General features: G+C 50.5%; 1 protein-coding gene across 7 annotated transcripts in view; it reads left to right on the top strand.

The window, feature by feature from the left end:
* The window catches only part of LOC119969344 (synaptonemal complex protein 2-like), an 855,597-nt gene that overhangs the window by 799,642 nt on the left and 43,816 nt on the right, over positions 1–12,139 (top strand). For all 7 annotated transcript variants that reach the window (XR_005461337.1, XM_038802871.1, XM_038802868.1 and 4 more), the window contains one exon: positions 8,341–8,419. Coding sequence is in view for 6 of the 7 variants with exons in the window: in XM_038802871.1 (XP_038658799.1) it covers positions 8,341–8,419 (79 nt within the window). In the remaining variant the exon portion in view is untranslated. The remainder of the gene's footprint in view (positions 1–8,340; positions 8,420–12,139) is intronic.

Raw genomic sequence — 12,139 nt, 5'->3', positions numbered from 1 at the left:
TGTTGACATTGAAAAGGAGGAGGTATTGAGTATTTTAAAAGACATTAAGGTAGATACGTCTCTTGGCTGGATGGGATTTACCCCAGAATACAGAGGAAATTGCTGGGGCCTTGACTGACATCTTTGTATTCTCATTGGCGACAGGTGAGATCCCAGAGGATTGGAAAATAGCTAATGCGGTGCCTCTGTTTAAGAAACGTAGCAGGAATAATCCAGGAAACTATAGGTCGGTTAGCCTCACGTCGGTAGTGGATAAATTATTGGAGAGAATTTTCAGGGACAGGATTTGTACCCATTTGGAAACAAATTGATTCATTAGTGAAAGACAGCATGGTTTATCGGGAGGTCGTGCCTCACTAACGTGATCAAGTTTTCTGAGGAGGTGACAAAGATGATTGATGAGGGGAGGGCGGTGGCAGTTGTTTACATGGACTTCAGTAAAGCTTTTGACAGGGTGCCTCATGGCAGATTGGTAGAAAAGCTGAAGTCACATGGGATCAGAGGTAAGATGAATACAGAACTGGCTCGGTCACAGAGGCAAGGGGTAGCAGTAGAAGGGTGTTTTTCTGAATGGAACAGTGGGGTTACTAGGTTACGGGGATCGGGTGGAGGTGTGGGCTTAGGTAGGGTGCTCTTTCCAAGGGTCGGTGCAGATTTGATGGGCCGAATGGCCTCCTTCTCACTAAATTCTATGATTCTATGACTAGTAGTGTTCCACAGGGTTTGTGGTTTGTAGTGTACGTATATGATTTGGAGGAAAATGTAGCTGGTCTGATTGGTAAATTTGGTAAATTTGTGGATGACACCAAGGTTGGTGGAGTGGCAGATAGTGTTGAGGATTGTCAGAGGATATAGCAGAATCATAGAATTTACAGTGCAGAAGGAGGCCCATCAAGTCTGCACCGGTCCTTGGAAAGAGCACACTACCCAAGCCCAAACCATCACTCTGTCCCCGTAAACCAGTAATCCCACCCAACCTTTTTGGACACTAAGGACAATTTAGCATGGCCAATCAACCTAACCTGCACATCTTGGGACTGTGGGAGGAAACCGGAGCACCCGGAAGACGCCCACGCAGACACAGGGATGATGTGCAGGCTCCGCATAGACAATGACCCAAGCCGGGAATCAAACTTGGGACCATGGAGCTGTGAAGCAACTGTGCTAACCACTATGGTATTGTGCTGCTCTAACCACTATGCTACCGTGCTGCCCCTAACCACCATGCCACTGTGCTGCCGGTAATGGAAAATGCAGTTTAATCCAGATAAATGTGATGATGTGGAGATGCCAGCGTTGGACTGGGGTAAGCACAGTAAGAACTCTTACAACACCAGGTTAAAGTCCAACAGGTTTGTTTCAAACACTAACTTTCGGAGCACTGCTCCTTCCTCAGGTGCTCCAAAAGCTAGTGTTTGAAACAAACCTGTTGGACCTTAACCTGGTATTGTAACAGATAAATGTGAGGTAATGTGTTTTGGTAGGTCGAACATGGAGGGGAAATATATGGCAAACCTCTGAGGAATGTAGAAAATCAGAGAGATCTGGGTGTGAGGGTCCACAGATCTTTGAAAGTGTAAACACAAGTGGACAAGGTAGTCAAGAAAGCATATGGAATACTTGCCTTCATTGGACGGGGCATTGAGTATAAAAACTGACTAGTCATACTGCAGTTGTATCGAACCTTAGTAAGGCGACACTTGGAATATTGCGCACAATTCTGGTCGCCACACTACCTGATGGATTTGAGGCTGTGGACAGGGTGCAGAGAAGGTTTACCAGGATGTTACCTGGTCTGGAGGGTGTTAGCTATGCAGAGAGGATGCATAGACTCCGACTGTTTTCATTAGAACGACGGAGGTTGAGGTGTGCCCTGATAAGTCTACCATGTGGGACCTTGTAAAAAGCCTTGCTGAGGTCCAAGTAGACTATGCCAAATGCATTTCCCTCAACTAAATACCTGGTCACCTCTTCAGAAAATTCAATCAAGTTGGTCAGACATGACCTCCCCTTAACAAAGCCATGCAAAGTGTTCTTTTTTTTTAATTAATTTTTTTTTTATTGACTTTGCCTATATATATAGAACATAGAACAGTACAGCACAGAACAGGCCCTTCGGCCCTCAATGTTGTGCCGAGCCATGATCACCCTACTCAAACCCACGTATCCACCCTATACCCGTAACCCAACAACGCCCCCCCTTAACCTTACTTTTATTAGGACACTACGGGCAATTTAGCATGGCCAATCCACCTAACCCGCACATCTTTGGACTGTGGGAGGAAACCGGAGCACCCGGAGGAAACCCACGCACACAGGGGGAGGATGTGCAGACTCCACACAGACAGTGACCCAGCCGGGAATCGAACCTGGGACCCTGGAGCTGTGAAGCATTTATGCTAACCACCATGCTACCCTGCTGCCCCCAATATATGTTTCATTCACCTGAGGAAGAGGCTGTGCTCCGAAAGCTAGTGATTCGAAACAACCCTGTAAGACTTCTTAATGCGCTCACCCCCATTCCAACGCCGGCATCCCCACATTATGAGATCATTAAGCAATCCTGTCTCATTACACAGGGCCAGATCTAGGACCGCTTGTTCCCTCGTAGGTTCCATTACATACTGTTCTGGGAAACTATCGCGGATACATTCTATAAACTCCTCCTGATGTAGATTAAACTCCCCCATGATAACTGCTGTACCATTTCTACATGCATCAGTTATTTCTTTGTTTATTGCCCGCCCCACCATAATGTTACTATTTGGTGGCCTACAGACTACTCCTATCAGTGACTTTTTCGCCTTACTATTCCTGTTTCCGATTCAACCTTATCCTCCATAGCACCGATGTCATCCCCCACTACTGCCTGGATGTCTGCTTAAATAACAGAGTTACACCACTTTCCTTCCCATCCACTTTATCCTTCCGAATAGTTTGATACCCTTGGATATTTAGCTCCCAGTTATGACCATCCTTTAACCATGTTTCAGCAATGGCCACGGAATCATAGTCATTCACGATGATTTGTGCAATCAACTCATTTACCTTATTCCGAATACTACAAGCATTCAGGTAAAGTACCCTTGTGTTAGCTTTTGTACCTCCGTTTTGAATCTTAACACCTCTATCAGTAACCTCTCCGAAGTTATTTTTCCGATAACTTTTCTCCTAATTTTCCGTATTGTTGAACCCATGTCTTCATATGCTTCGCTTTCCATTTATGTTTTTACTTCCCATTTAGTATTACCGGGCCTATTCACTGAGCTCTTCTCAGTCACTGTACCCTGTACTGTGGCCCTTTTTGATTGGCCCTTTGATATTGATGAAGAAAACCATCCCGTATACACTCCAGGAATTCTTCCTCTACGGCATTGTGGCTAATTTGATTTGCCAAATCTATGTGAAGATTAAAATCACCCAAGATCACTGATATTCCCTTATTATTTTGGGGGCAGCAGGGTAGCATGGTGGTTAGCATAAATGCTTCACAGCTCCAGGGTCCCAGGTTCGATTCCCGGCTGGGTCACTGTCTGTGTGGAGTCTGCACGTCCTCCCCCTGTGTGCGTGGGTTTCCTCCGGGTGCTCCGGTTTCCTCCCACAGTCCAAAGATGTGCAGGTTAGGTGGATTGGCCATGATAAATTGCCCGTAGTGTCCTAATAAAAGTAAGGTTAGGGGGTGGGGGGGGGGTTGTTGGGTTACGGGTATAGTGTGGATACGTGGGTTTGAGTAGGGTGATCATGGCTCGGCACAACATTGAGGGCCGAAGGGCCTGTTCTGTGCTGTACTGTTCTATGTTCTGTTCTATGTTATTACATGCATCCCTAATTTTGTGTTTAATGCCTTTCCCAACTTCACCACTGCAGTTTGGGGGTCTATATATGACACCCACTAACGTTTTTTTCCCTTGGTATTTCTCATCTCTACCCATCCAGACACAACATTGTCAGAGCTAATATCCTTTCTCACTCCTGTGTTAATTTCCTATTTAACCAGCAGTGCCACGACACCACCTTTTCTTTTATGCCTGTCCTTCCCAAATACTGAATACCCTAGGACATTGAATTCCATCCCTGGTCACCCTGCAGCCATGTTTCCGTAATCCCAATTATATTGTACCCATTTATATCTATCTGCGCGATTAGTTCACCCACTTTATTGCAAATGCTCCATGCATTAAGGCACAGAGCCTTTAAGTTGTCTTTTTCACAGTATTTGCCTTGCTCCCAATATTTTTCTTTTTTGCCCTGTTTGAATTTAGCCCTCGGTTTCTCCGCCTATCACTTTTCTTATTCACTTTTCTACCTTTTGATTTTCTCCTTGCTCCCTCTTTCTCTGACTCCTTGCATAGGTTCCCCTCCCCCTGGCATATTAGTTTCAACCCTCCTCAACCCTCTAGTAAATAGGGGGGGCTAGGACATCAGTTCCAGTCCTGTCCAGGTGTAATCTTCCAGTTTGTACAGGTCCCACCTCCCCCAGAACCGGTCCCAATGTCCCAGGAATCTGAAACTCTCCCCTTGACACCATCCCTTCAGCCACGTATTCATCCTATATATCCTGTCATTTCTACTCTGACTAGCACGTGGCACCTGTAGTAATCCTGAGATCATGACCTTTGAGGTCTGATTTCTTAACTTCCTTCCTAGCTCCCTGTATTCTGCTTTTAGTACCTCAGCCCTTTTTTTTTTTACCTATGTTGTTTGTACCGATGTATACCACAACCACTGGCTGTTCACGCTTCCCCTGAGGCTTCCATGATCTGTCACATATTACAGGTGCAAGCACTCTTGTCATAACTATCCTGAAACCCCTTATTTACTCCTTTTTAACAAAACATTAAACAGTATAAGAATAAAATTTACTTACACTATCTTTGCTTCCCTTATCCTATTTTGTTTACAGATATTACTTTATGACACTAACCCTGACTTACAGTTATTTGTAAAAACAACAACACTCCGGTCAGTTCCTAGCCAATTGGATGAGTCCTGGAGGCTACAGGCGCATGTGATTGTGCTGGCAATGTGTGGCACTAAGGCCAAGACTAGGGTGGCGACCGCATTGGAAAGCCTGGAGCACGATATCCGCTTCATGTCCAAAGCATGGCTACGTCTGTGACGAGCATGGCTGAGGGCCTCGCCAACATGTCTTAGTCGGTGAGGACATGTCCCAGCAGGAGGTGGACATTACCGAGGCATTGCAGAGCATGCCCAAGTTACGGAGGGACATGGCTCAGAGCAGGGGGACATTGCCAAGGCACGGCAGCACCAAGGGCATCAACACCATGGTGCAGACAATGGGGAGGTTCCAGGACTGGCAGAGCCTGATGACACCGAGGCCTCTGGAGCCCACTCCAGCTGCTCCTCTGTCTCATGGAGACATCCAGGCCTGATGGGCACCGTTCAAGAGGAGGGTACACTGGAGAATGACCCGGGTGTGTGTCACCAGGGTTGCAGCGGCGGTCTCAAGGTCAGCAGACAGAAGATGGTGGCAGGGCGATGCCAGTGACACCGGTCAGTCAGCCAGGGCCCTTCAGCTTCAGGCCCTCCAGAGGACATCCATCAAGGGCATCAATTGTCACAGGGCGCAACAAGCAGCAGGCTGCCTCCACTTCTAATATACATCCTGGGGACACACCTCGACATAGAGGCAGAGCACGGGGGATCAAGAGGAGTCACTCAGCGGGCACTGGGGTAGGGTGTGGGTGAGGAATCATCCATAGCTAGGGACAGTGGGGGTTTTGAGTGTTCACTGTTAAAACATGTTACACCAGATACATGCGAAGAAACCTCTGTCACATTAATCTTCACAGCGGGCCTGTCTGAAGCCCCACTCCACTCTCCCCGCCACGCCCTGCCTCCGGACACAGTGGTCTGATGTATAACCCATGCAGGTGATGGGTGTGAGGAGTCAGACTTTGGCATAAACTGCGGAGCACCAGAGCTTTCCTCATGATGAGTTATCATCACTCTCCTGTCTTATATATTGACCCACTGACAGTGCCCATACAGGCCCATTACTCAGGAATGATGCTATACAGACCCTGCGAGGGTGGAATGGCGGTAGTCGGTGGGGGGGTTGTGAGGGAAGGTTGAAGAATGGGAGCAGAGAGTAAGGGTGGTTGGAGGGAGGGGATTATTGAGGTGGGGTGGTCTATGGGGGGAGTTGGGGTTGGGAAAGGTGGTGAACTGACGGACAGAGCTTCGTCAAATGAGAAGCGGGCAAGGATCAGGCCCGCCCTGGCCCTCCAGGCATGCCAAACTATTGCCTGCCCTCCTTTCTCCGACTGCTCCCACAGATCCTCACTGGGCTCATCCTCCATCCTGTCCTGGTTTGGTTCGTCCTAATCCTCCTCAGACAAGACTGCACGTCCAAGACCTTATCCCTCAAGGGCCAACCTGTTATCCTGGGGTGCTCCTCGAAGATGCTGGGGATCTCCAAGTGTCCCAAGATGTAGCTGTCATGCATGCTCCCTGGTAAACGTCCACACACATGCATGATACGAAGGAGGTGGTTGCATACGATCTGAACTTTCAGGGAGTGTAGTGGAACCCTTTCCTGCCGATGAATGATGTCCTGCTGCACATAAGGCGACATGCATGCCATCCATTATCCCCTGACCCTGTGCATCTTGGTGGGCTTGGTCCAGCTCAAAGTTAATATAGCTAGCTGCCCAGGCATACTGGGCCTGTATGCCCAGTATGCACTTGTGGGATTGTAGCTTGGAAAATGGCACACAAGTGCCGCTCAAGCCCTGGAATGAACCCATTGCTGAATGAACTCAGGGCTGCAGTAACCATCACAGCCAACGGGAGCGGCATCCTCCTCCTTCGCAGGGTGCCAAGTGGGCAAGGATATTTCACAGGTACCACACCATCTCTTTGTTGAGACGGAGCCTCTTGCAGCACATGCTATCCGTCATCTCCTCAAAAGACCAATGATGCCTGTACACCTTGGGCCATTGCCAGCGTTCCCCTCTGGGCAGCCTGATGGGCGGCTGGGTCTGCAGGGTGTGCCACGGTCACATGCACAAGGGGTGCCTCCAGCCTGTGTCAACAATGCAGCCTTGTCTGGACCTGGCCGCCTGGGCTGCCGCTGCGGGGTCAACAACACAATCCATTGTGCTATCTGTAAGGCATTGGAAACGGAAAGAGACTGACAATCTGCATTTCAGGCTGAGATGCACAACCTTGGCTTCTCCAGAAATAGCAAACAGACCTAAAATGGAATTGCTTCTTCCTCGCACTGAATTGTTGGGGGAAGACAATCTTTTACAGTAGCAACTGTCATATTCCAGTAAATGTCCCAAATCCTCTTTGATAAGCTGCAGAGAGAATGTAAATGTGCATAGGATGGGTAGCAGATGTATGGAGATAGGTGGCAGGTAAGTAGGGTGGTACGATAAAGCAGCAATGTCAGAGGTGGCTGGGTGGCAGAACAGTAGGGAGGCAGTGGGGCAGGTTTATAGGGTGCCAGTCGAGTATAACTGCAAGGTGCGAGATGGGTGGCGTGTTAGGAAATAGATGGGTAGTGTGCCAGGTTACTTAGGTGGCAAGTTGTGAGGACGGCAGGTGGTAGGTAGGTCAGATAATAATAATCTTTATTAGTGTCACAAGTAGGCTTACATTAACACTGCTGTACTCAACTGGCACCCTATCAACCTCCCCCCCTACTTCCTTATTGTTCTGCCACCCAGCCACCTCGGACACTGCTACTTCATCCTACCGCCTTACTGACCTGCCACATCTCCTTTTGGGACATGTGGGAGGAAAACGGAGCACACAGAGTAAACATACGCAGAGAACGTGCAGACACGTTCCAAGCCGAGAATTGGACCCGAGTCCCTGGTGCTGAGAAGCAACAGTGCTGTGCTAGTTGGGTCAAAGGCTAGTCAGATCAGGTGGGGGGGGTAGTCATGGGGTGTCGAGAGGGGGGCGGAGTCAGAGGGAAATTTGGGCATCAGAGGAGTTGTGTGGTATGCCTGTGTGATCGGCCAGAGGGTACCCAGTGTTTGGGGGGGGGGGGGACACCCTCCCACAGTGCGTTTTTAAATGGCATCCCGATCACTTGCTACACTGGGGAGTTCCAGCGAGCGGAGCTCCTCACTGTACAAAACAGGACTAAGTGCAGCCTCGGCAGTGTATTCCCCATTCAGGCCCTTTAAGCAACACAAGTCGCATTGAATAGCCATGTGTTTCTCGGCACTGCGAGCGCCAGAAAACACACGGCTAAATGTGCTCGCTCGGGGTTTTGTTCCCTTTTGGGAGAATCGTGCCCAACAGATTGAAGTAAATTACTTTTACAATCAACAACAAAGTAACAGGTTTTTACCTTTTCAGAATTCAGCATCTGAGATCATCCTTTGAAAATAATCTGCGTCACAGTGTGGAGTTTGAAGAGCAGATATTCAGTACTGAGGTTGGTACATGTTTGACGTGTTAATTTTATCTGGCAGGATTTGATTCGCACATGACGGTTCACAGTTTCAATTCTTTTTGGCCAATGCTGGAACATCAAGTTTTTTCAGTACTCAAGGAGAGGCTTGTTGAGATGTATTCGCTTCTAAGATTAATCTGTTGAATTGTAGAGTTTTTAAATATTTTATATTTATTCCTGCTCCTATGGGTAGAACTTAAAAGAAATATTTAGACACAGTGGCCGGGATTCTCGAGCCCGCTCCAGGTCGGAGAATCGGCGGTGAGTGGGAAATTCCCACCAAGCCGCTCCGATGCGGGACGCGATTCTCGGCGACTTGAGAATCGGAGCCAATCACGCCCTGCTCGCGGTCGAATGGCGCCAGTAGGAGGCCACTCTGAAAGAGGCCCCCGTGGCGATTCTCCGCGGATCGACCGGCGAATACCCGTCGAGTCCCGCCGGCATGATTCCAACCTGTGGGAGCTCGGACCCTCGTCCGCGGTGGCGTCTGGTGGGGGGGGGGGGGGGGGGGGGCCAGGGGGATAAGACTCCGGTGGGGGGCCTCCATGGCGTCCAGGCCCATGATTGAGGGCTACCGATCGGCGGGCGCCCGCGATCTGGAGGGCCCTACATCCTTCCACGTGGCCCGCTGTAGCGCTCCGCCATATATGGAGACGGCCGTCGCACGCATGCGGGAAACCGCGCTGGCAATGCCGGGCCGCATTTCAGTGCCGGAGCAGCGCACATCACTCTGGCGCCATGCTGGCCCCCTGAATCGCTGGGACAGGAGGCCCGTTGACGCCAGCGTGCACCACTCGGGTGTTTACACCGGCGTCAACACTTGGCCGGGATTTCGGAGAATCCCGGCCAGTGTACTCGGACTTGTATTGAAGACATGGGGCAAAATTCTCCAACCCCAACGCAGGGTCGGAGAATCGGCCGGCGGCGCCAATATTGCCGCTCCCGCCATGTTAAAAATTCTCCCACACGCCATAAAATGGCGTTCTTCAAATCCCGCCGCCCACCTCGGAGAACGGCAGGATGCCATTGTTTTTTTAAGCTTTTTTATTCACCGGCCCGGATGGGCCGAAGTGAATAGCCACGGGTCACGTCGGCGAAAATCAAAGTAGGTTTATAACGGCGTCAACCATTGATGATGGTTGATGCCGTTCAGTTACCTACATCGAGTGCGGGGGGGGGGGGGGTGGTAGGGGTGGGGGGGGTAGGGGTGGAGGTAGGGGGTGGGGGTAGGGGAGTAGGGGTGGGGGTAGGGGTGGGGGTATAGGTAGGGGGTGGGGCTAGGGGGGCTCGGGGGTAGGGGTAGAGGTAGAGGGGTAGGGGTCCAGCGGCGTGCAGGGGGGGGGCAAACCGGTGCGTTGTGCCCCGCACTCATTGGGATGGGGAGCATCAGCAATCGTCCTCAAGGCTCCCCTTCCTCCAAGCTGCCTTGTCCAATGGATGCCCGGGGCCAACGCACCGGCACCCGACCCCCCCCCTCTGCAACGCACGCCTGTCCCCCTACCCCTACCCCGGCTACCTCTACGTCCTGCCGCTAACCCCGGACCGCCCCTACCCCCCTATCCCTACCCCTACCCCTACCCCCACAACCTCCTACTATCCTACCCCTACCCCCGCTCCCCACCTACCCCCACCTCCTCCCCCCCCACCCGCTACCCCCCTCCCCCCCCACTCCCTACCCCCCCTCCCCACCCCACCCCCACCTCCCCACCCCCAACCGCACCCCCCCCACCCACCCTAACCCCCCCCTCCCCCTCCCCACCCGTACTCCCCTCCAACGCCGGGCGGCGTTGATGATGTCGCCCGACGTCAACCGACGCGCCACTTCCGCAGCGGGTGAAACTGACGCGTACAGCGTCACTCCGCTGCTGGCCCTTTCGGGATGGGAGATTTAGGGCTTATAAGCGGGCCCCGACGCCGGAGTCACCAGCGCCGTTCTTGCCCGCCGGTCAAGGGCGTCACGAAGGCCTTCGGTGAATTTCGCCCATGTTTCTCCTTTTTCTGTGTATCTGCGCAGATTGTTTATCTGAGTCACAATAATTTCTCCTGACCACCTTGAACTTAAAATATCAGACCTGTAAGCTATCACTACAATTTACTAGTGCCCAGCTTATTTAAGCTGCAGATTGGAGTGCATGGATCTTCTGGGCAAGTGCACACTTAAGGGCAGCACAGTTGCATTGTGGATAGCGCAATCGCTTCACAGCTCCAGGGTCCCAGGTTCGATTCCGGCTTGGGTCACTGTCTGTGTGGAGTCTGCACATCCTCCCCGTGTGTGCGTGGGTTTCCTCCGGGTGCTCCGGTTTCCTCCCACAGTCCAAAGATGTGCAGGTTAGGTGGGTTGGCCATGATAAATTGCCCTTAGTGTCCAAAGTTGCCCTTAGTGTTGGGTTGGGTTATGGGGATAGGGTGGAGGTGTTAACCTTGGGTAGGGTACTCTTTCCAGGAGCCAGTGCAGACTCGATGGGCCGAATGGCCTCCTTCTGCACTGTAAATTCTATGTAAAAAAAAAATCACTTGTAAAAATTAAGCAGTGCAATTCTTTTTAAAATATTCCAAGAATAATTAGATAGACAGATAGAGAAATACAGCACAGAACAGGCCCTTCGGCCCATGGTGTTGTGCCGAACTTTTGTCCTAGGTTAATCATAGAATTTTGGACACTAAGGCAAATTTATCATGGCCAATCCACCCAACCCGCACATCTTTGGACTGTGGGAGGAAACCGGAGTACCCGGAGGAAACCCACGCACACACGGGGAGGATGTGCAGACTCCACACAGACAGTGACCCAAGTCGAAATCGAACTTGGGACCCTGGAGCTGCGAAGCAATTATGCTATCCACAATGCTACCGTGCTGCCCTTAAGAAGAAATTAATCTACACTCCATTATTCTACCCTAATCCATGTCCCTATCCAATAGCCGCTTGAAGGTCCCTAACGTGTCCGACTCAACTACTTCCACAGGCAGTGCATTCCATGCCCCCACTACTCTCTGGGTAAAGAACCTACCTCTGACATTCCCCCTATATCTTCCACCATTTACCTTAAATTTATGTCCCCTTGTAATGGTTTGTTCCACCCGGGGAAAAAGTCTCTGACTATTGAGAAAAGGCCTAGCACCTCAACCTTTCCTCGTAAGACCTACTCTCCATTCCAGGCAACATCCTGGTAAATCTCCTTTGCACCTTTTCCAAAGCTTCCACATCCTTCCTAAAATGAGGTGACCAGAACTGTACACAGTACTCCAAATGTGGCCTGACCAAGGTTTTGTACAGCTGCATCCTCACCTCACGGCTCTTAAATTCAATCCCTCTGCTAATGAACGCTAGCACACCATAGGCCTTCTTCACAGCTCTATCCACTTGAGTGGCAACTTTCAAAGATCTATGAACATAGACCCCAAGATCTCTCTGCTCCTCCACATTGCCAAGAACCCTACCGTTAACCCTGTATTCTGCATTCATATTTGTCCTCCCAAAATGGACAACCTCACACTTGTCAGGGTTAAACTCCATCTGCCACTTGCCCAGCTCTGCATCCTATCTATGTCTCTTGGAAGGCAACAACAGCCCTCCTCACTATCCACAACTCCACCAATCTTCGTATCATCTGCAAATTTACTGACCCACCCTTCAACTCCCTCATCCAAGTCGTTAATGAAAATCACAAACAGCAGAGGACCCAGAACTGATCCCTGCGGT

The sequence above is a fragment of the Scyliorhinus canicula genome, chromosome 7, assembly GCF_902713615.1.
Source record: "Scyliorhinus canicula chromosome 7, sScyCan1.1, whole genome shotgun sequence".
In the NCBI taxonomy this organism is placed as follows: domain Eukaryota; kingdom Metazoa; phylum Chordata; class Chondrichthyes; order Carcharhiniformes; family Scyliorhinidae; genus Scyliorhinus; species Scyliorhinus canicula.
This window is presented reverse-complemented; position numbering and strand designations above follow the sequence as displayed.